Source organism: Eubalaena glacialis, chromosome 2, assembly GCF_028564815.1.
Source record: "Eubalaena glacialis isolate mEubGla1 chromosome 2, mEubGla1.1.hap2.+ XY, whole genome shotgun sequence".
In the NCBI taxonomy this organism is placed as follows: Eukaryota; Metazoa; Chordata; class Mammalia; order Artiodactyla; family Balaenidae; genus Eubalaena; species Eubalaena glacialis.
This window is the reverse complement of record NC_083717.1, coordinates 142,671,796-142,691,960: the sequence shown is the minus strand read 5'-3', so window position 1 is coordinate 142,691,960 and position 20,165 is coordinate 142,671,796. Positions and strand designations below refer to the sequence as shown.

At 32.1% G+C, this 20,165-nt stretch overlaps 1 protein-coding gene across 1 annotated transcript in view; it reads left to right on the top strand.

Moving 5' to 3' along the window:
• Positions 1-20,165, top strand: part of MDGA2 (MAM domain containing glycosylphosphatidylinositol anchor 2) — an 811,172-nt gene that overhangs the window by 502,248 nt on the left and 288,759 nt on the right. Inside the window, exons 4-5 of the mRNA XM_061182503.1 lie at positions 2,832-3,028; positions 17,637-17,769. Of these exons, the coding sequence (XP_061038486.1) occupies positions 2,832-3,028; positions 17,637-17,769 (330 nt within the window). The remainder of the gene's footprint in view (positions 1-2,831; positions 3,029-17,636; positions 17,770-20,165) is intronic.

Genomic DNA, 20,165 nt, shown 5'->3' with positions numbered 1-20,165 from the left:
TGGCTATCAGCTAATTCCTTCTCTAGAAATTGCCATAAGCCAAAGAGAGCTGCCCCTCCCAAGGTCAAGGCCCCTGGTGGGGAGCAGCACACTTGCCAGGACTGGTTGGTGGGAGAGAGGGTTGTGGTTATAAAGGCTTCGCTTCCTTGTCTTAAGGCAGTACAGCTCTGAGGGGACCTCAGGGCTCCAAAACTTCTCTAGAGTTAGAGACCTCAGTTGCAACTGCACTGTAGTTCAGCTGTCCTCCTTAACAAATCTATTTCCTTCACTCCCCCACGAGTCTTGAAGGTACTTTCCAGTACACTTCCGGCGCACATCTCTCTGTCTTAGAGTCTCTTTTCCGAGAAACCTGACCTAAGGCAAATACATATATTCAGTAATATATAGAGTATATATTAAACATATCTTTTAAATGATATATTTCTATATATCACTTAAACTATATATCATGTATGTATATATGTATGTGTACACACAAACACAAACATCTAATCTCACTTAAAATATATTTTTTAGCCATGCCATTATTTGACTTGTCTAAAAGAAATCCTGTTTTTGGCTTGTTTGGCTTTTGTTTGTTTGTTTGTTTCACTTTTAAATGTGTTTTTAATCTTTTAAAATAGTAATAAAAATAACAGACAGAAATATTTTATACTGTACAGAAAGGTAACCACCAATGGCATATTTGTTTTTAAGTGTGAAAAAAAATCATTTGGGAGTTATGAAATGGAAATTCCAAAACATGGGTGAGTCTAACAGATAATTCTGCCAATACAATGTTCAGTAAGCCATTGTCACAGGATTAGATCCTCAGAAGGCCAGTGACCCGAAACTCATCTAAGTCAGGGAAGAGCTTGTTTAAAGGATTGTTTGGGTTTGGTCTATTCCTGACTGCGCCTATCAACACCACCACCTAACATGAAAAGAGCTAGGGATACATCAATAAATGGGTTTGAAAAATACAATATTAATAACTATTTGGAACCCAAAGAGTATCACCATTGTTACAATGTTTCCCATCCAAATCTGTTTTCTTCTGAAAGTTTCTGGCTTGAGAATTTTGTTTTTACAATATAACACAGCTCATATTTCTAAAAAGGAAACTGTGACTAAAAGGAATTATGTTTTGAACAAGAGAAAATAAGTTGTTTACAACTGACTCAGTATCTTTTTTTCAAGCCACTAAGACGGAGTTCAGCTAATCAATCTCCTGTAGGATTTGATTTATATGTAAAAGCCTAATCATCAAATAAGAGACTATTTGATTTGATGGATTTTAAAGACCTTTAAACATTTCATGGTAATAATGCTGGTATCCCTAAGTACTCCAACTTACTAAAACCAGACATATATCCCTGCACAGCTAATAGAATGAATTTAAGCTGAAAGTTCCTACAACTTTACCGAAAAAGCAGCAGTTGTTCTGTAAATTGTCACTACTAAAATTAGAGGCCATTGAGATAGCTGTGAAAAGATTCTAATGTTGGAAAAAAAAAAGAAAACTCAGAATGTTGCAAATCTAGACATCTAAGTAGGACTGTCAAACAATTCACATTGGAAAAAAGCTTTTTTAAAACTGGGGAAATTTGGGATTCTGTTCTTCACTTTGATTCCTTAGGGAAGCTATTACTTCACTAATTTAGTTGCCTTTTTATTATTTTAACACATCTTTATAAAATATTTATTTGTATTTTTTTATTGAGGTATAATTGACATATAACATTATATTAGTTTTAGGTATACAACATAATGATTCAATATTTGTATACATTGCAAAATGATCGCCATAATAACTCTAGTTGCCATCGGTCACCATACAAAGTTACAAATTTGTTTTTCTTGTAATAAGAACTTTTAAGATTTACTCTCTTAGAAAGTTTCAAATACACAATACAGTTGCTTTAAAGCAAATACACTCCTTAATTTCTTTTTCTCTTGGGAAAAGAACTTGGGATATGGTATATAGGGGTTGACAATCTATGGCAGACTATGGCCCATGAGCCAAATCTGGCTGGGGCACCTGCATTTGTAAATAAAGTTTAATTGGAACTCAGCAACCCTCATCTTTCATTCATTTACCTATTGTCTTTGGATGCTTTCACACTACAATGGTAGAGTTGAGTAGTTGAGACAGACTGTGTGAACCACAAAGCCCAAGATATTCATGAATTGTTTCTTTCCAGAAAATGTTTGTTAAACCCTGTAGTAAATATCCCTTCTTTAGAATGTATGTAAAATGGCAAAAATTTAGTTCCAATATTCAATAATAGAAATATTAATGCCTTTTAATAGTACCTTCTGTTAGCACATTTTTAACTAGCAAATATGATCTGGGATATAAAGTGTGAGATGAAGGAAAAATTTAACCCAGTACAAGATATTTTCTTACTACAAAGATTATAATAATTTATAAACATAAGTTATTTTTAAAATACATGTTATAAATAACTGGAAAAGGAAGTATGTTAAAGTTAAGAGCTAGTTGAGCTACTTGATATTTTTTTCTATGACTATGGTTCTTCGTTTTGGCTAACCTCTTAAGTTTTCTGATCTCTCTCATGGAGCTCTGTTTTATGTGGCTGTTGACGATGTGTTGGAAATATGTAGTCATTTGTACTATTTCAGCAAATAGAGATCTTAAGAAGTAACTATTATTTGGCTTTACCTTCTATCACTGGAAATTTCTCTGCAAATGAGTTCAATAAACTCAATGAAAAAGAGTCTAGTTAAAAATAATACATTCAATTAGGAAAATTCATCTTTGGTTAGGTTTTATATGTACAGTACTTTAAAAGCCATGTAACTCATAACACTGTTTTTATGTTTTCTAGATTTGGATGATCCAGTAGTAACTGTTCACCAAAGTATAGGTGAAGCTAAAGAACAATTTTACTATGAGAGAACAGTGTTCCTCCGGTGTGTTGCCAATTCCAATCCACCTGTTCGGTACAGCTGGAGACGTGGCCAGGAGGTGTTACTACAAGGGTCTGATAAAGGAGTTGAGATTTATGAACCCTTCTTTACCCAGGTAGGAATTGAGGTATAGTATTTCCACCCCACTCTGCTGGATACCTTTCTAATTCAGGCAGCATGCAATACTATATCAATTTGAAAAGATAATTTCTCCCAGTCTGACCTTTGAAAAAATAACATGTGCTTGAAAGATCAGAGGACTCAAATAATGAAGAACAATTTGTTTATTTTTCATGTGGTAGTTAAATTGATAATGTTAACTCTTGAAAACAATTTAATGTATCCTAACATATTTCTTTGTCTATAGGTTTGCCTAGGTTTCACTCTAAAGTACGTAATTATACACTTGCTGCCTGCTTTGTTTTTTTGTGGGAAATATTTCTTAAAGAAGAGATTTTGATTTCCCCATTTGCAATGGTAAATACATTTTAAAAGAATGAAGAAATCTACTTGAAATTTATTTGGTTTTGGTTTTAGGGAAAAAAATCTAATTTTTTTTGTTCATTTTCAGTTTTGATTTAGTTTAAGTATAGAACCGTAATTATGTAAAAGCTAAAATATCTGAGTCATTAAAAACTTATTTAATAAAAAGAAAATTTGAATTAATTTTATATAGAGTGAATGTAGTATGGAACATTCTTCTGTAATGTATTTTTTAAAATTTTATTGAAGTATAGTTAATGAATTAATAATTCTTGAGGAGGACATTGAAGTTGTAGGAATATTTAAATGCTGTTATTATAAAGATTTTTTGATGACCAGAAAGGAGCACAAACCTAACTAACAAAGAACAAGTTTTAAATAAAAAAATGTACTTGGAAAAATTTTCAAAATAACTGTGACCATGAATTTTTTAAAAAAAATTATATGGGTAATAAGATAAACAGGAATTTGACTACATTGTTAAAGTTTGGAACATTATATATCCTTAACTAGGGAAGTATATAACCAAATTTAAAATGTTGTAAATATTCTACTTCAGAATGTTAAAGATTATTAAAAGTTTCACATCTCAACTCTCTAATAATATAAGATTATCCTGAGTTTGTAAATTTCCCAGCATCCCATTTTTTATCATTAAATACAGCATTAAATAAATATGGTAATTCATTCTTTAATTTTTACTAGAATCAATTTTTTTTTATTGAGCAAAATAACTTAAAAAATTTGTCAACAGTATTTAGTTGCTTGGACGTCTTTAACGTTTAGAAATCCAAATAAATGATCACCTATCATTTATTTGATTCTTTTATTGTCAATTTCTTTTAAAATATAGACATTGTTAAAATTTAGAAAACATAATTTTCTGTTTCACATGATGTTTACCATACCAAGGTAATTCTAAACACATATTCACTAGGTACATAATCACTGTAGGCAGTTTCTTACCTGCAGAAGGGTCTTATCACTTAGAAATGAACACATGGCCCTTGTCCAAATAGGGGGAAAACTTCTATACTTTCAAAATAATTAAGAACTTGTTTTAAAGTTATTAAATAAGCACAATCAAATTTTTCATTCATTTTGAATTTGTTGCTGTTTCTGTGTTAGCAACTCTTAAAAAATCTGTCTTACAAGAACTCTAAACTAGTAGCTATTGATTCTACCTTTTAAAGGTAACTTTTATTTTCTCTTCCTTCTTTTTATTCCCCCATTCTTTTGTGAGAAAAACAACTTTTTAATTTGAACATTTCAATACTGATACTTTCCTTGTTATGAATATTAGCTTATACTATGCTGCATAACACACACTTTTTCTTTTGCTATACTCGGAACTCTGCTGCTTGGACCCTCTGAATTAATTCTCTTAAAAAGTATTTAAGAAACAAACTTTTCTTGAAATTCTGTGCTCTGGATTCACCTGCTGTAGCTGATAATCGCCAATAACATGTAGTTATAGCTCCTATTTAAAAATGTCTTTCCTGCCTTTGGTTACTTGATTATGTTGTTTATCTCTCCTTCTGAAATGGCTATATGTATTGGGGTTTTTTTTTGGTTTTTTGTTTTTGTTTTCTATATTTATTTATTTTTAAGTTTTTATTTTATACTGGAGTATAGTTGATTAACAATGTTGTGATAGTTTCAGGTGTGCAAGAAAGTGATTCAGTTATACGTATACATGTATCTATTCTTTTTCAAAATCTTTTCCCATTTAGGTTGTTACATAAGATTGAGCAGAGTTCCCATACAGTAGGTCCTTGTTGGTTGTCCGGTTTAAATATAGCAGTGTGTACATGTCAATCCCACACTCCCTAATGGTTATATATTTATATCTGTCCTAAAAATTATGTAGAAACAATACTTCATACTTTTATGTTATATATGTACTTAATTTGTTAACATTAAACATATTTTGTAGGCTGGATTGATAAAACTCTCAAAGAGCAGCACATGGAAAGTTTAGTTCTTATAACCACAGAGAATGTTGGATTTCTCACAGACAAAATGTTGTCAGTGGTTTTTCTTCATACCACGTGTGTTGACATACTGAACATGGGTCTGATATACACAAGTCCAACCATATCACATGACTTCTATTATCTCTCCATGGAATATAGCAATAGGTTCCTAACTGGCTGTCATGTTTTATTACAGAAACCTCCAGTCATCTGAGTGATCATTTTAAAATGTAAATATTTTTCCTGCTTTAATCTCTCCAGTGGCTTCCCAGTGTTTACAATAAATCCAAATACGTATCATGATCTACAAGGCCATGTTTGACCTTGCTCTGCCTTGTTCTGTCTTACCTTCTGAACCTTATTCACTGTTTTGGTCACACTCGCCCTAGACATGTCTAGGGTGTGAATGTTCTCGATTCCTCCAAGTAGAATGTTATTTATTAGATAATATGGCAGGGATCTACTTACCACCAAGCACTCATCACCTGAGAAAGGCTTTCCCTGACAGAGCTATCTGAGGTAACATCTTTTCCCTTCCACAGTTAAGCTTTTCTAATACCCAGTTTTTTGTTGTTGTTGTTTGTTTGTTTTTTTTTGTTTTGTTTTGTTTTTCCCTACAGCACTGAAATTATCAAATTATCTTATTTGTGTATTTGGACATAAACTCAATAATTATAGTGACTTTGTCTTTTCAACAGCTCAAATGGTGCCTGACACATGAAAGATTCTCAATAAATATATTGAGCCAGTATTCCCATGGAGATGTCTGGATTTGTAACTAAGGAATAGTTAAAATTATTAGTAACTCCTGAATCACTCTGTAACTCCATTCCTCTTTACCCACTAAAGAAAGCTTAGTGAAATGTGAATGAGAATGATATTATAATTAAATCAATTTTAAAGTATTTAATTTCTAAACTGTTGATGATTTTCTTGTTATAATTTTTAATTGATTTCTAGTCTAATTTCACTGGGGCAGAAAGCATACTCTCAACAATTTCAGTCTTTAGAAATTGAGACTTGCATGGTGTACTTGCCTGTGATGTACCTCCATGAATGATCCATGTACACCCACAAAATGTGCATTCCAAAATTGTTGAGTTTCAGATAGGTCACATTAGTTGATTTTGTTGTTCAGATATTCTATGTATTTCCTGATTTTTGTGTCTGCTGTCCTAAAAGCTATTAAGAGAAGTTAGTTAATGGCTGTGGATTTGTCTCTTTCTTCTTTATTTTTATCAATTTTTGCTTTATATATTTTGAAGGTGTATTATTAGCACATACAGAATTAAGATTTTGATATCTTCCTAGTGGATTATCTGAGTGTATTATCTTCCTGGTAAGTTATCATTCAGAAATATCCTTCTATACCACTGGCACTGTTTCTTGCCTTAAATCTGTTTTGTCTGTCATTAATTTAACTATACAAGCTTTCCTTTGGTTAGTGGGTTTCTTTAGGGGGTGGGGGAGAGTGATAAATATTCATCTCTTTTACTTTCCAACTTTATATTTACAACATGTCACTTGTAACCAGAATATAGATTTTTGTTGTTGTTTTAATCCAGTGGGACTATCTTAATTTTTAGTACATTTAATCCAATGACTAATATCAATTTTTTACCATATGACCCATTTGTTTTATTTTACTTCTCTGTTTTCTTGCCTTCTGGATTTATCAGATGATAAATTATTATCATTGGATGATAAATTATTCCATTAGATGATAAATTATTCCATTTTTTCATCTATTTAACCAAGAGTTTTAAATTATCTTGGTAGCTTTTGGCACTTAAATTGAAAATCAATTGGCCCTATGTATTAGGGTCTATTTCTGAACTATTTATTCTGTCTCATTGATTTATATGTCTGTCTTTATGCCAATACCACACTGTGTTAATTACTGTAGCTTTATAACGAGTCTTGAAATCAGAAAGAATAAGTCCCTTAACCATGTTCATCTTTTTCAAAATTGTTTTAGATGTTTTCATTTCTTTGTATTTCCATATAAATTTTAGGATCATCTTGTGGACTTCTACAGAGAGTCTGATAAGGTTTTGAGTAAAGTTTTGTTGAATCTATAGCTCAATTTGAGAAGACTGATATTAAAGTTATAGAACTGAGAATGATTGATACTGGCAATGTATTATAATCAAGCAAAGAAAAACCTGATCTCCTTCGTTTTGACTTTACCTCTTTGTCATGCATAGTATTGCTCTATGAACAATTTGACAGCATATGTAAGATTTTCCAATACCAGTTTTATTTAGGTTTATCAACCTTTAAGATACTGCTTTGAGTATTTTCATATATAAATGTGTATTTATCATAAATGCACAGGAAGCTAGTCATTTACTTAAGAAATTCTCAAGGGTTTCTTATAAACAAATTACCTCTTGGGGCAAGGCAGCTAGATGTATATATCCACCTGAAAATCCAACAGTTTCTTTTTCAATGGGCCATAGGAGGTTTACTTTTATGCAGGAAACACAAATGCAGATGCCTACTGAAACTATCTGGTAACATAAATATGTGATCTGTTGGAGGGGGTTATGTAGTATGAAAATAAGAACTGGTAAGGCTTGCTGTGCATGCCCACTTTTTAGAAAACAATATACCACCTGTTGCTGCCAGAGTTCTATATTTGACCCTCTGGGCTGCCATTTTGAAACTCTGCTTGAGTCCACAGTTTCTTCAGGAGGGGGTGGCACATATGATAACATTATTACTTTTGTATAATTTCAAATATAGGGAATTACAGAATAAGCAGGATTTCTCTAAAAGTTCTGTTGAATGAAAAATTTAGAATTAATAGATTGAGAATTCCAGGACTGATTCCAGCCTCCAGGGCACATTTTTATAATACAGACAAATACGATGTAAAGAACATTTTTACCCATGAATCTACTTGATAACAAACTACGTTCTCATTAGTAGCTTCTAGCTGCATTGGAAATTTGGAAGGACAGTGAATTGTGGTTGTCCAGCAGTAGAAAGCAACACAATGTATTTAGCGTGTGGTCTTTATTTTTACAATGATAAAGCACAATTTTTATGTAGATTCCAATTTACAAAGTTATCATATCTAGTTGTTTTTCTCTACATTAAAAGGTAACCCAAACATTTGGAAGTAACTATTCAGAATTATGCTATTGAAATAAAGGCATTAATTATTTGGTCTACATATCATATTTGCTTTAGATTTAAAATTAACTTTTTTTTGTATCCTTGAAATGCTTCCCAAGATAGTCTTTGTTTTGTTTTGTTTTGTTTTGCCTTCCTGTAATGGCTTTGCCATTTATAATGAGATAGGAATGGTGTTCACTTTTCCTTTTGCTTATCAGGTTAGTGTGTATGTATATGTATTCTTAGGTGTTATTGATTTCTTGGACTATTGTTTCCCATCAACTGCCGTGTGTACTTTATGAAGAAAAAACTTTCCATTTTAGCTTTGTTTGTATTGGAGTACTTCAATAATAATTTATTTTCATAGATCTATCACCTCTGTGGCTTCATAGTGTAACTAAGATCCAGTTAAAATGACTGAGATCTGTTTTGTGCAAGATATGGGCAACTCTCTATCAGAGATATAGAGGCTACTAGGCAAGGCTCCTCCTCTAACTTTGATAAACATGGGTAGAAGTCAAAGTAAACAGTGATTATGATACAAAGTAGAAATTATTGTCAAAAAGAGGCACACAATAGTGCTATGGAGAGAACATTCAGGATGGAGAGCAATAGCATGTGTAATATACAGAAGGAAGACAAAATCTTCAGAGACTGGCCATGTCTCTGGATGGCTGGAATAATAATTGGTATATGTGGGGAACAGTGGACTGTAAAGCTGGGAAGGTATGCTGGGACTATATCATGGAAGGATTCAAATGACAGATCATAAGTCTGCTTATTTTTAATATTAGAAAATTAAATTTCTTTTAAAGATATTATGTTTTGCTATTCAATAACAATGTCTTGTTTTAAATAAAACAGAATTTCAAAGATAGTGAGATATATCTACCCCACATGCACATTCATACTAAGTTAATACCTATATCAATTTGAAGTGAATATTTATTTCACCATCCTGTAGAAATACAAAATCTTGATTATGCCTTTTTATAGATCATGTTTCCAGAAGGAAATTGGTATGTGTTCCTGAGGCCGATATGAATTAAAAAGCATATACGTCTAAGAGGAATAATTATCCTTTTCATACTTCCACTCATTTAATACGGAAGATGTCGGCTAGCATATACTGTTATTTATTTAGAAGTTTATTATAAATTAGTCATTAGAGCTACAAAAAATGAGTGTAAATTGGAATGTTTGTTTTTTTTTTCTTTTTACCGATATCTGAAAGTAAATATTAAAAGAAAGTTTCAATTCCTTTTCTAAGTAAAATAGAAATACTGCTTCAGGCTATGGGCATTATTTCACTAGACAGTGTCACCATTGGTAAGGGCCACTGACTAATGCATAGAATGCCTTCCCTTTATTTATTTTATTTAAAAAGTAGTTTTAAAAATTTAAATACAGGAGTTTCAAATAATTTTGTGAATGTTAAAGAAATGTGTACTTAAATTTTACAAACTATATGTACTCTTGCTATTTCTCAAGAACTTTTGTAAAGATGTTCATGACATCATCTTGTGTATTGTAATTACACCATCTAATTACAAGACTGAACATATTTACATCAATTATGTAATTAGTTATAATTAGGCTAATTAGACTAATTATACAATTAGACAATAATCAACTGAAAATTCCTTTTTACAACTCATGGAAATTCACATGAAAAAAGACTTCCAATATCACAGAATATTAAATTTATATGTTCAACAAAATAAATTAATATTATGCAATAAAACAGTTATAAGTAGTAAAGTCTAAATCATTATAAATATACTCATATGTATACGTACATGCCATTTGATAGCATATGTATATGCACACACATGTTTTATATAGTCTCTATTTTGTTATACATTATGATATAGTTTTTAAAAATATTCTGAGCTTTGGGAGTAGTTTATTGAGAGGAAGAGAGTCAGCCTGAATGCTTTCCTCATTTCCTGAATGTGGTGAATTAATTGAGTGGGGTTCAAATTCTTCCTTAACTCTGCCTGTTATTTTCTACATTCCTTTTACAGATTTTGTCTGTATTAGCCCCTCTCCCTCTTTGACATACTACATAGAGGAATCTTACATATTAACCTAGATGGCTGTCTCGTAAGCTCAGACACCTTGGTAACTTGTTTCCTGACTGCAAGATGTAAATCATCTTAGTTCACCCAAAACGATTCTCCAGTCAAATGAGAGCTGAACTTTGGCCAATTGTGGACCTAGAGTTCACAGTAAAAGTTATTCCTCCATTTTGTCTGTCCTTCTCATGTGTCCACTTTGCTGCTCTGATCTGCATAAGAATTAACTAGGATATGCTGTGCACAAACCGTTATATTTATTGGACTATATTTTTTGGTCTTTAAAGAGTGGGAGTCATCTCAACAGTAAGGCCATTTAAGCCTTAAAATCTCAATTACTACCCAATTTGTAGTCTTTACTTTTGGATAACATAAACACTAGCAGCATTCCTAATCACAAGAACTTAGGTATATAAAATATTTCCGGAATGCATCTACTACAAAAATGACCTCTGTATTTTAATGGCCATAGCTTCATTGCTGTTGGTTCAAATGTACTTGATTGTTTTATCAGTCCCTTGGGGCTTACTTTCCATTTACATGCTCTTGCTAATAATTGACTGTTCAATTCTTCTGTGGACGGCCCCTAGCTCAGCTTCTTAAATCTGTCTTTCAGCTTACCCTAATATAAAGATTTTTTTTTATTGTTATTACTACTATTAGAGTCAATGTGGCTCAAAAAGGTTTACTGAAAACATTATGTGCAGGAGAGTGAGTTGGCTCTATTCTTTTCTTGTCAGTAATCTTGACTGAGTTGATAGCATGCAAAGCACTGCACAAATGGCAGGAATGGAATTTAAAGTGGCCTTATCTTATACAATGGAAAAGGCAGTATTAATATAAATATATAATGTAAATGACAAAAAACATACATAAACATATGAACAAATACAACTGGTATAGACAAAACATATTAACTCAGAAAATAGAATGTAGGAAAAATACTTTTAGAGACTGTCTGAAGGGTAAGAGCTTTTAGTTTGAAAACTTTTCCTTGAAATAACGGCTGTATGGAAATATTCAAAATAACTGTATGGGCATTTGTTGTTTAATGGGTATACAGCTATGGTGGGTGGAAATCATGTTTAAAATATTTTCCAACAAGAGAGGGCAGGTTTTGAAAAAAAATAATAATCAGGTAGACAAGTGGCATTCAACACAAAATAGTATTAGAATAAATTAAAACCTACTCTCACAGCCCATCTAGTCTGGCCTCTTCCAGGCTGTGAAATTTAATGTCAATCAATTGTCTTCATTTCTCTATATTCCAGCCACATTGATTTTCTATCTAACCCTCCAACAGGGCAACCTTACTACTGTGTTAGGTCTCCTCAGTTTTGGTTCCTACTATCTTTATCATACTATATGTGATAACTCATCTTTCAAACATCCTTCTAGTCATTCAAGTTTCAGCTTAAAAGCCTTAGAGATACCTCTCAGAATGTCCTATCCAGAATAGCTCACCACATCTCCATCTCTCTATCACATACCTTGTTTGATTTACTTGACAGCATTTAATACTTGTAAAAATCATTCTCTATCTTTGTTCAGATATTTATTGTTTCAAACATGTAAAGTTTAATGTATTTTTCACTGTGTTCCCAGCATTTGGAAAGTACTTAGAGTAAGGCTATAGTTAATTTTGTCTAAACATTTTTTCATTGAACTATTACATATATATAGAAAAGTACCTGAAACATAAGTGTATAGCATGATGCGTTTTTTCACAGAGATCAGATTTCGCTTCATAGCGTGAGGATCAAGAAACAGAACTTTCGAGCTCCTCCTCTATGGTTGTAGTTAATTTAAGTCAAGAAACTGACGATCTCGTAAAATTTGATAGACAGGAAGTGTGGCATAACATTTGAAAGAATTTGAAAGGATTGACTTCTGTGATACAATTTTTATTTTTTTACAAAGAATAGGGAGAAGCAAGAGAATTGACGGTGTATTTATTCTAGTAGTGCAAGTAAAAATAATTGTAGAAAAATTACAGAGAAAGAATCAGACAGTTTCCAATTGATTATTAATGTGGCAAGTATTATAGAAAGGGCAGAGAAATTACAAAGTAATAAGAATGATACAAGAAATGTAGCATCATACACAAAGGACAGAATGCATAATGGGAAGAATGAAGTCTAATTTTTATAGATTTTATACTTTTGTACCTTTTATTTTTAAAAATCATTATGATTATATATTATAACTACATTACTTCTTGCAGAATATTATGAGTGGGAAGACCAATTTTAAGCATATCCTGTCAACCAACAAATATTTATTAAGCAATGGATATAAAAGGCTCCCTATTAGGTGTTATTAGAGATATAAGATAACTGTGCCCCTAGGGGCCTCATGATTCAGTTAAAGAACATAAGTCAACACATTGAATGATAATTTCATAACCAAATACTCAATAGTGAGTTATAAATAGATATTTTGGTATAAAAATGAAATAGAAGTTCCAAAGGAAGAGAATTTACTTCTAACTGAGAAGGTCAGAAAAGAGTTTACAGAGTAGATACAGATTTCTTTGAACTGCACTTCGGTTTAGACGGGAACAGAAAAAGATTCATATCAAGGGATAGTTTTCTTAAAAAAACAGCAGAGTTGAAATCATAAAAAGACACCTTAAAATAGGGATTAAACTAATTTGATGGGGATAAATATTAAATAAAAATAATAAATACATAATAAATAAACTAATTTGTGTGAGGAATAAGAAAAAAGTAAATTTGCTTAGACTGCATAGAGTTTCAAATGACACACTAAAGGTTTTTGAAATAACCTTTCAGAGTAGGAGAGCTATTTAGGGTTTTCTAGCATGAAAATGACATGATGAAGGCAAGTATTGTGGCAGCATGCAGAGAGATTAGAATAAAGGAGAGCGACAGTTCTCGATACTAGGCAGTACATTACCTTAGCCGAAATAAGCTCTCAGGCCGTATTCATTAAATCAGTGGCTGATGAGGGACAACAGCAAATATCATGCCTATAGATTGAAAAGCAAAGGTCATTTGTGAAAGAAAAACTAAAGAATAATCTAAGGCACTTGATGCCATTGAATGTGGGGGAATGAGAAACAGTGAAGTGTGAATGATGACATGAGTCTTGAGTCTGGATTAGAGGAGAATGATAAGGTGATCATTAAAAAGTAGCACAACATCAGAAGAGAAAATTTATATGAGGTGATGCAGTGAGTGTAAGTGGAATGGAATGGTGAACTCATTGAGTTTGATATGACATTTTATGTCTTACTGATGAAAATCTTCATCAGTCAGTTATCGAAGAACTTAGGTTAGAGGTCAGAGGTATAGATAGAGGTGGTGGAAGAGGACATGCATAGAGAGGTCAAGGGGAATCCAAGAGAGAAAAAATTCAGTCTAGAAACAGAAGAGGCAAGTCTAACTTGTTTGTTGGCAAAGTATGTAGTGGCTTTTTTGGGGCTAAGGGCTCTGTAATGCAAGAAGAAGTCGATAAATGTAAACAACAACAAAAATAATGGTCAAAAAGAATTAGAAAACCAGGATAGATTATCTTAAGAGATCCAGATGGGGTGGGGAGAAACTCAAGTGCCAGAGTGTAATGGCTAGCAAACATCGCAACTAAAAGGACAGGAAAAGTTTTGAAAAGCAGGATTTCATTAATTACAATACTATTGGTGATGGTTTTTAAGTGTGATTTTTTTTTTTTTTTTTTTGCTTAGAAATTTGTCAGGTATCTATATATAAATGCTAATTGAAACCATGATAATGCATCAGATTGCTCTAGGAATATAGTATAGTAGAAGATTGCAGACTGACATTTGTATAGTAGATAGAAAATGAAATAGAATACAACCAAAAGGTGTCTAAATTATTATATTTCTAATTTTTTACCTACACACAAGGAACTGTCAAAATAGCAAAGGTAATCTAAAGTGTTAGAAGTAAGCAGAGAAGTACAGAAGCATAAAAAAGAAATAAAGATTTATTGAATTTTAACAAAAGAGCATTTATTAATGACATTAGAAGATACAGTTTCAGCGAAGTGTTGAAATAGTATCCAGAAAATATGGATTAAAAAATAATTTGTCAGTGGAAATAGAAACAAGAAATACTGGCAGAATATGATTAATTCTATGTGAATAAGGAGACTTTATCATTAAATATGCATCTAAATGGCACTGTTCATCCTCTGCATATATTTGAGAATTGTTATCACTGCATGATTCCTTTTAGAATGTTGACTATGTATATTAACATCTGTTGAGTTCATATCAGGTGCCAAGCAGATAATAAATTCTGGATAAATAAATATGCATAAAGCAAAACCCTGAGTGGTGAACGATAAGTAGTCATAGTACTTTTAATTGCAAAAGTATTCATTTAAAAAGTGTCTCTCTATGCTAAGTCCTGTGCTAGGTGCTTAGAACATAGTGCTGAGAACAAGACAGACATAATCTCTGCCCTCTAGGTACTTACTGGCAAGGGGAGGAGTATGGTAGAAAATAAATCCATTACCAAAATAAGTGGAAAAATGAGACTGTGTTATAAAAAGATATAAGCAGATCTCATAAAAATGGATTTCTCCTTTTCCAGAAAGTAAGGAAAGACTTACCTGTGGAAGTGAGGAGTGTTGGGATTTAAGAATGAGATGAAATTGATTAGGCATAGAGAGATGAGGAACCAGGCATATGCAAAGGGTCTGTGGCCAAAGGAAGCTGAATGTGTGTAAGGCATTACAAAAATGAGAGGAGACTGGGGAGGCAAGGAGAATGCAGGTCATATAGGGTTGACAGTCACGTTAACAAGTGTTATGTTTATGGTAAGGACAATACCATGTTATTCCTGTGATTTAAGCAGAGAAATGGCATGATCAGATTCCCATGTTTAAAAAAAAGTCCTGATTCTAGATTAGATGATAATGCTTGCTTGGATTCTTAAACTATACCAAGCACAATCAGAAATTTCTCAGCTGAATGTTGGGTTTAGAGCATTACGTTTAAAAATAAATAAAAGAATGTTCAGAATTGAACATGTTGAAAGGTCAATAAAATCTGAGATAGAGATACTGAATATATGAATAAGATGTAATAATTGAAAGCCTAAGATTCCTGTTACTAAAGAAGAAAGAGTAGATTTGGACTTGAAGTCCATTTTTGCATATGTTGAGTTTTAGGTACCTATGAGACATCAAAATGGACATATTGAGGTAAAAAATTGGCATATATGTCTAAAACTTGAGGGAGAATTTTGGAATAGGGATAAAGACTTGAGGGGGGCCAGGAATAAATTCATCAGACTTGTAGTATAAATTCATCAGCAAGGATAAAATCATTTAAGGGAATTTTATAAAGTGTGATTAACTGTAGAACAAATAGAATTCCAGAGAATACCAACAGTTAATTAAGTGTTGAGAGGAGAAAGAAAAGTGAAGAAATCTAAGCAACAACAGTCACAGAGGTAGGAGGAGTAAGATGTATTATCTCATTCAAAAAATTATCTGAGTCAACAGGTTCTAGTATAACATTCTTTCAACTATGCTTTGTAACTAAGCACACTTTTATATGCATTGTATATGGTTAATATAAATGAGAACTCTGTAATACTTTGAGAGCATGTTTTACAATTTTGGGTTGGCGAAAAAGGTCGTTCGGATTTTTCCATAAGATGTTATGGAAAAATTCGAACGAACTTTTTGGCCAACCCAATATAAATTCTAGAACCATACACTCTGACTGTGTGTATTCCTGTGGGGTGTATTTGTGTCTGTTTATACAGAAAAAAGGCAATGTCTTTCCTAAAGAAAAATTGAAAGTTAGAAGATTATTATTTATCCCACTGAGGAAAATGCTAAAGGTGTGACTGTTTTAAGACTGAATTTTGACAATGAATGAAAGGAATTATGGCCAAATACCCAAGCACACTGAAGGAGAGACTCATTTGACATTCGGAAAACTCTGTGTGCCTGCATATGTGTGGGCAAGCTTTTTTTTCTGCAACTGAACAGGCAGTGTCTTTATGTATTAAATCACTAAATATTCTGATTCTTCTGAATAGTGTATCAAAGTATTGCAATTTTTAGGACTTGAATGATGATACTTAAGTAAAATGAAAGAAACACATGGTTCTGTACAGATGTTATCTGGAAAAAATTAACATTTTAAAAATAGCTCTACCAAATATGATGTCATTGGGAGACTTTTTACCATCTCCATAATTAAGTTACTTGTGAAAGGAACTATTTTGAGAGATGCATTAATAACTTTAGATGGTAAAGAAATCCCAGGAGACCTTATTTGAATTGGGCAGGTTTTTTCCTCTTCTTATTGTTGTTGTTTGTTCTTTTTATCTTTTGAACAATTTCAGTGTTTTTGCATGGTCTTTTTTGGCTCATCAAGAGTGTGTAAGACATTTTTGACCGCTTGCCTGATTTGAGTCTATATCTGCAATTTTGCAGATTTACCCAGGAAACTTAAACCTTGAATTCCTGAACATAAAGTAACACGAATAATAATAATATAGAAACACTCATGAATACTTTTTAAATGCAGTTTAAGATTTATCATCTGTCATTGCTCCATATACACAAAATATTTATGTATATTTAATTTAATTATCTATCATTTGATTGACCTCATTAACTTTGTTTTACCAGCAGTGTTTCATTTATTGGCTCTTCAGAATCCTTTTCTTTCATAACATTTCATGTTGAAGCCTGCATAGGTTACAGTGTTTGTTGAATAAACTCCATTATTAAGTACACTGTTCTGATCTTTGCATAATAATTTGCATAACTACCACCAGAAATAGATTTCCCCCCTTAGGAAGCTAGTTTGAAAAAAAAAAAAAAAAGCTATGAATTTTCATTGTAGTCAGTTTTTATCTCCAAGCACATTACAGTTTGATTTTTAAATGCGACAGTTTTTTTTTGTTTTTTGTTTTAATTTAGGGCATTTTCCTTAAAAAATGACAATCTGCCATATTTTGATAATATAATTTTAAATACAATGCCATGATTCATCCATTTATTAATTTTGGTTACCATTGACTTTTTCTAATGACTTTTTCTACATTTTCAGGGTGAAACAAAGATATTAAAACTAAAGAATCTTCGACCTCAGGACTATGCTAATTATAGCTGCATTGCTTCAGTGAGGAATGTATGTAATATTCCTGATAAGATGGTGTCATTTAGACTTTCCAATAAAACAGGTACGGAACTACCTCTGAATGTTTTATGTCTGTTATCCACAACAAATGTTTAAAAAGTCTCTTTAACTTTTTTATACACCAAATGATTTCTATAGTATATGTAAGGAACAAGGCATCTTTTCTTTCCAGAAAATTCTGTAGTATATAAAAAACTTTTAAGTGGACACTATAAAATTTAATTACAATATGCTCCCATGTAATATGTTTGTTTATACAGCAAGCAAAATTATAGTTCCTTAAAATAATGTATTCATAAATGTCACAAGCCAGCCTATATTCTGTTCAAAGAAATTGCTGAGAAATATTAGATTTTTCATATGAAAATTTGTGCTCTAAATTGCTAAAAGTATTTTGTGATTCCAAAACTGAGTAAAAGAACCTTTTTCTTACTCTGTTTCATGTCAAGAAAGCTAATTGGTAATTTCAGGTAGGTGTTTTTAGGAAAGTATTTTTGTAGAAAATGTCAAAACATTAGCAAGACTGCAACTTATGTTAGCCTGTGTTTAGTAATATAGACCTCAGAATAATTGCAAACATATTAAGAAGAAATGTCTAAATGAAAGAGCAAAGAGAGCATGTGAATGAGCTATCTTTTGTAAGGTTGTATATAAAGAAACACTTAAAAATTAGAATTTGAACAGGTTTTGAGAAATTTTCACTGGCAATTAATATGAATTTTAACTCATAAATCATTATATTAAAATATAGAGTTTTAAAGGTACTTTTCCCATTAACAAAAACCCTGAAAAGTGTGGGCTTTGGTGTTCCTTGGTTTGGGTCCCAGTTCTGTCACTTATTAGCTCTTGGATCTTGTTGAGCAAGTCACTTCACTCTTCTTTGCCTCAGTTTCCTCATAAACTCATAAACTTATAGGAAGGAATTAATGAGTTGATGTATATAAAGCATGTGGAACATACTTTCTTTATTTCTCTGACAATGAGCTAGTACTTAGCAACCCCATCCAGCTCATTTGATGGAAAGATTAAACCTAGGACTTTCTGCAAAGATGAAAACTTGTGTGCTCATACGTTGATTCATCAACACGTGTTCCACTGAGTTGTTCAAATTTTGAAAGGTCATTCTTTTATTTATTCATTCATTTATTCATGCATTTATTCATCAGAAACTTACTGTGTTCCTATTATGGGTCAGCAATGATAAGCATAGGGCTATTGGCTAAGATGTAAATTGCCTTCAACTAGAGAAATCCTCTATTAAGCACTGGATAAAAGTATTAGAGGAAATTAAAAGAAGAATGTGGCAGACAAAAAGAAACTTTATCAAGAAAGATGAGAAGGACTTGATGAAAACTGTGTTGCAGGAAAAAATAGAATTATAAAATCTTGCTGGCCCTAAGACTTATAAAAGTTAATAATTTCATTTCACTTAAAAGAACAAATAAGATATTGAGAAATAAAAATCGGATATTAATATAAGAACTTGGTGTGATTACATTATTCTTCTTGGCATGAACTATTTTGTGAATTATTATAACTGATTTTGTTTTTCTTAGTTTCTTTAATGTATTTTTAGAATACACATGATTCAGAGAGAAAAATTAAAAATTAAATGGAAGTAGGTCCTATGGGATGGGTAAAGGCATTGCAGTGTGTCAATGGAGATAATCCATAAACAATCTATAATAGGAATATAAAAGAGTTTTATTTGAGCCAAAATGAGGACTACAGCCCGGGAGACACAGATTCAGGAAGCACCTGAATTGTGTTCCACCAGGCTGCAAAATGGGGGATGCTTATAAAGGCAAAATTACGTAAGTTGTTTGTCAGGAATTAGAATTGGAGCTGGCAAGAAGTAAGGGTGCTTGTTAAGCAAGTATTGGTTGGGGTCTGAAATGGTTGCACAGTTATAAGGGAAGACCTTGAGACAATAAGGTTGCAGCTGACTGCTGCTTGCAGATGTCATTTTGAGAACAGTTGATGGTGTGCTTGAGTCTGATACAGTTCATAAAATTCAAGTTCCCAATGATGCAGGAATGTGTCTGAAACCACATCCACAATGGCCACCTGGCTCCATCCTGGATGCCTGAAACACAGTTACTCCATTTTGATTTTTAAATTCATTCTTTTCTTTAATGGTTAAAGCAGACATACAATGCATGTTGACAGGCCATAAGGTAGGCTGTTCTAGTTCAAGCCAAATCATGTATAAGCCAGACTGACTTCCCCATACCTCAATGTGTGTGAAAATTTCTTCCATCCAGTGGAATGAAAAATAACATAATAGTGGTATATTATTACTTATGTTACAACCTTTCACTTGAGAAGTACTTTATTACTTTTAAAAGTACTTCATGTTTATTATTTTAGTTTATCTTTATAACTACTGGGATGTAAACAGGTGGATTTTTTCTTTTTTTGCCATGTGTTTTCCTATCA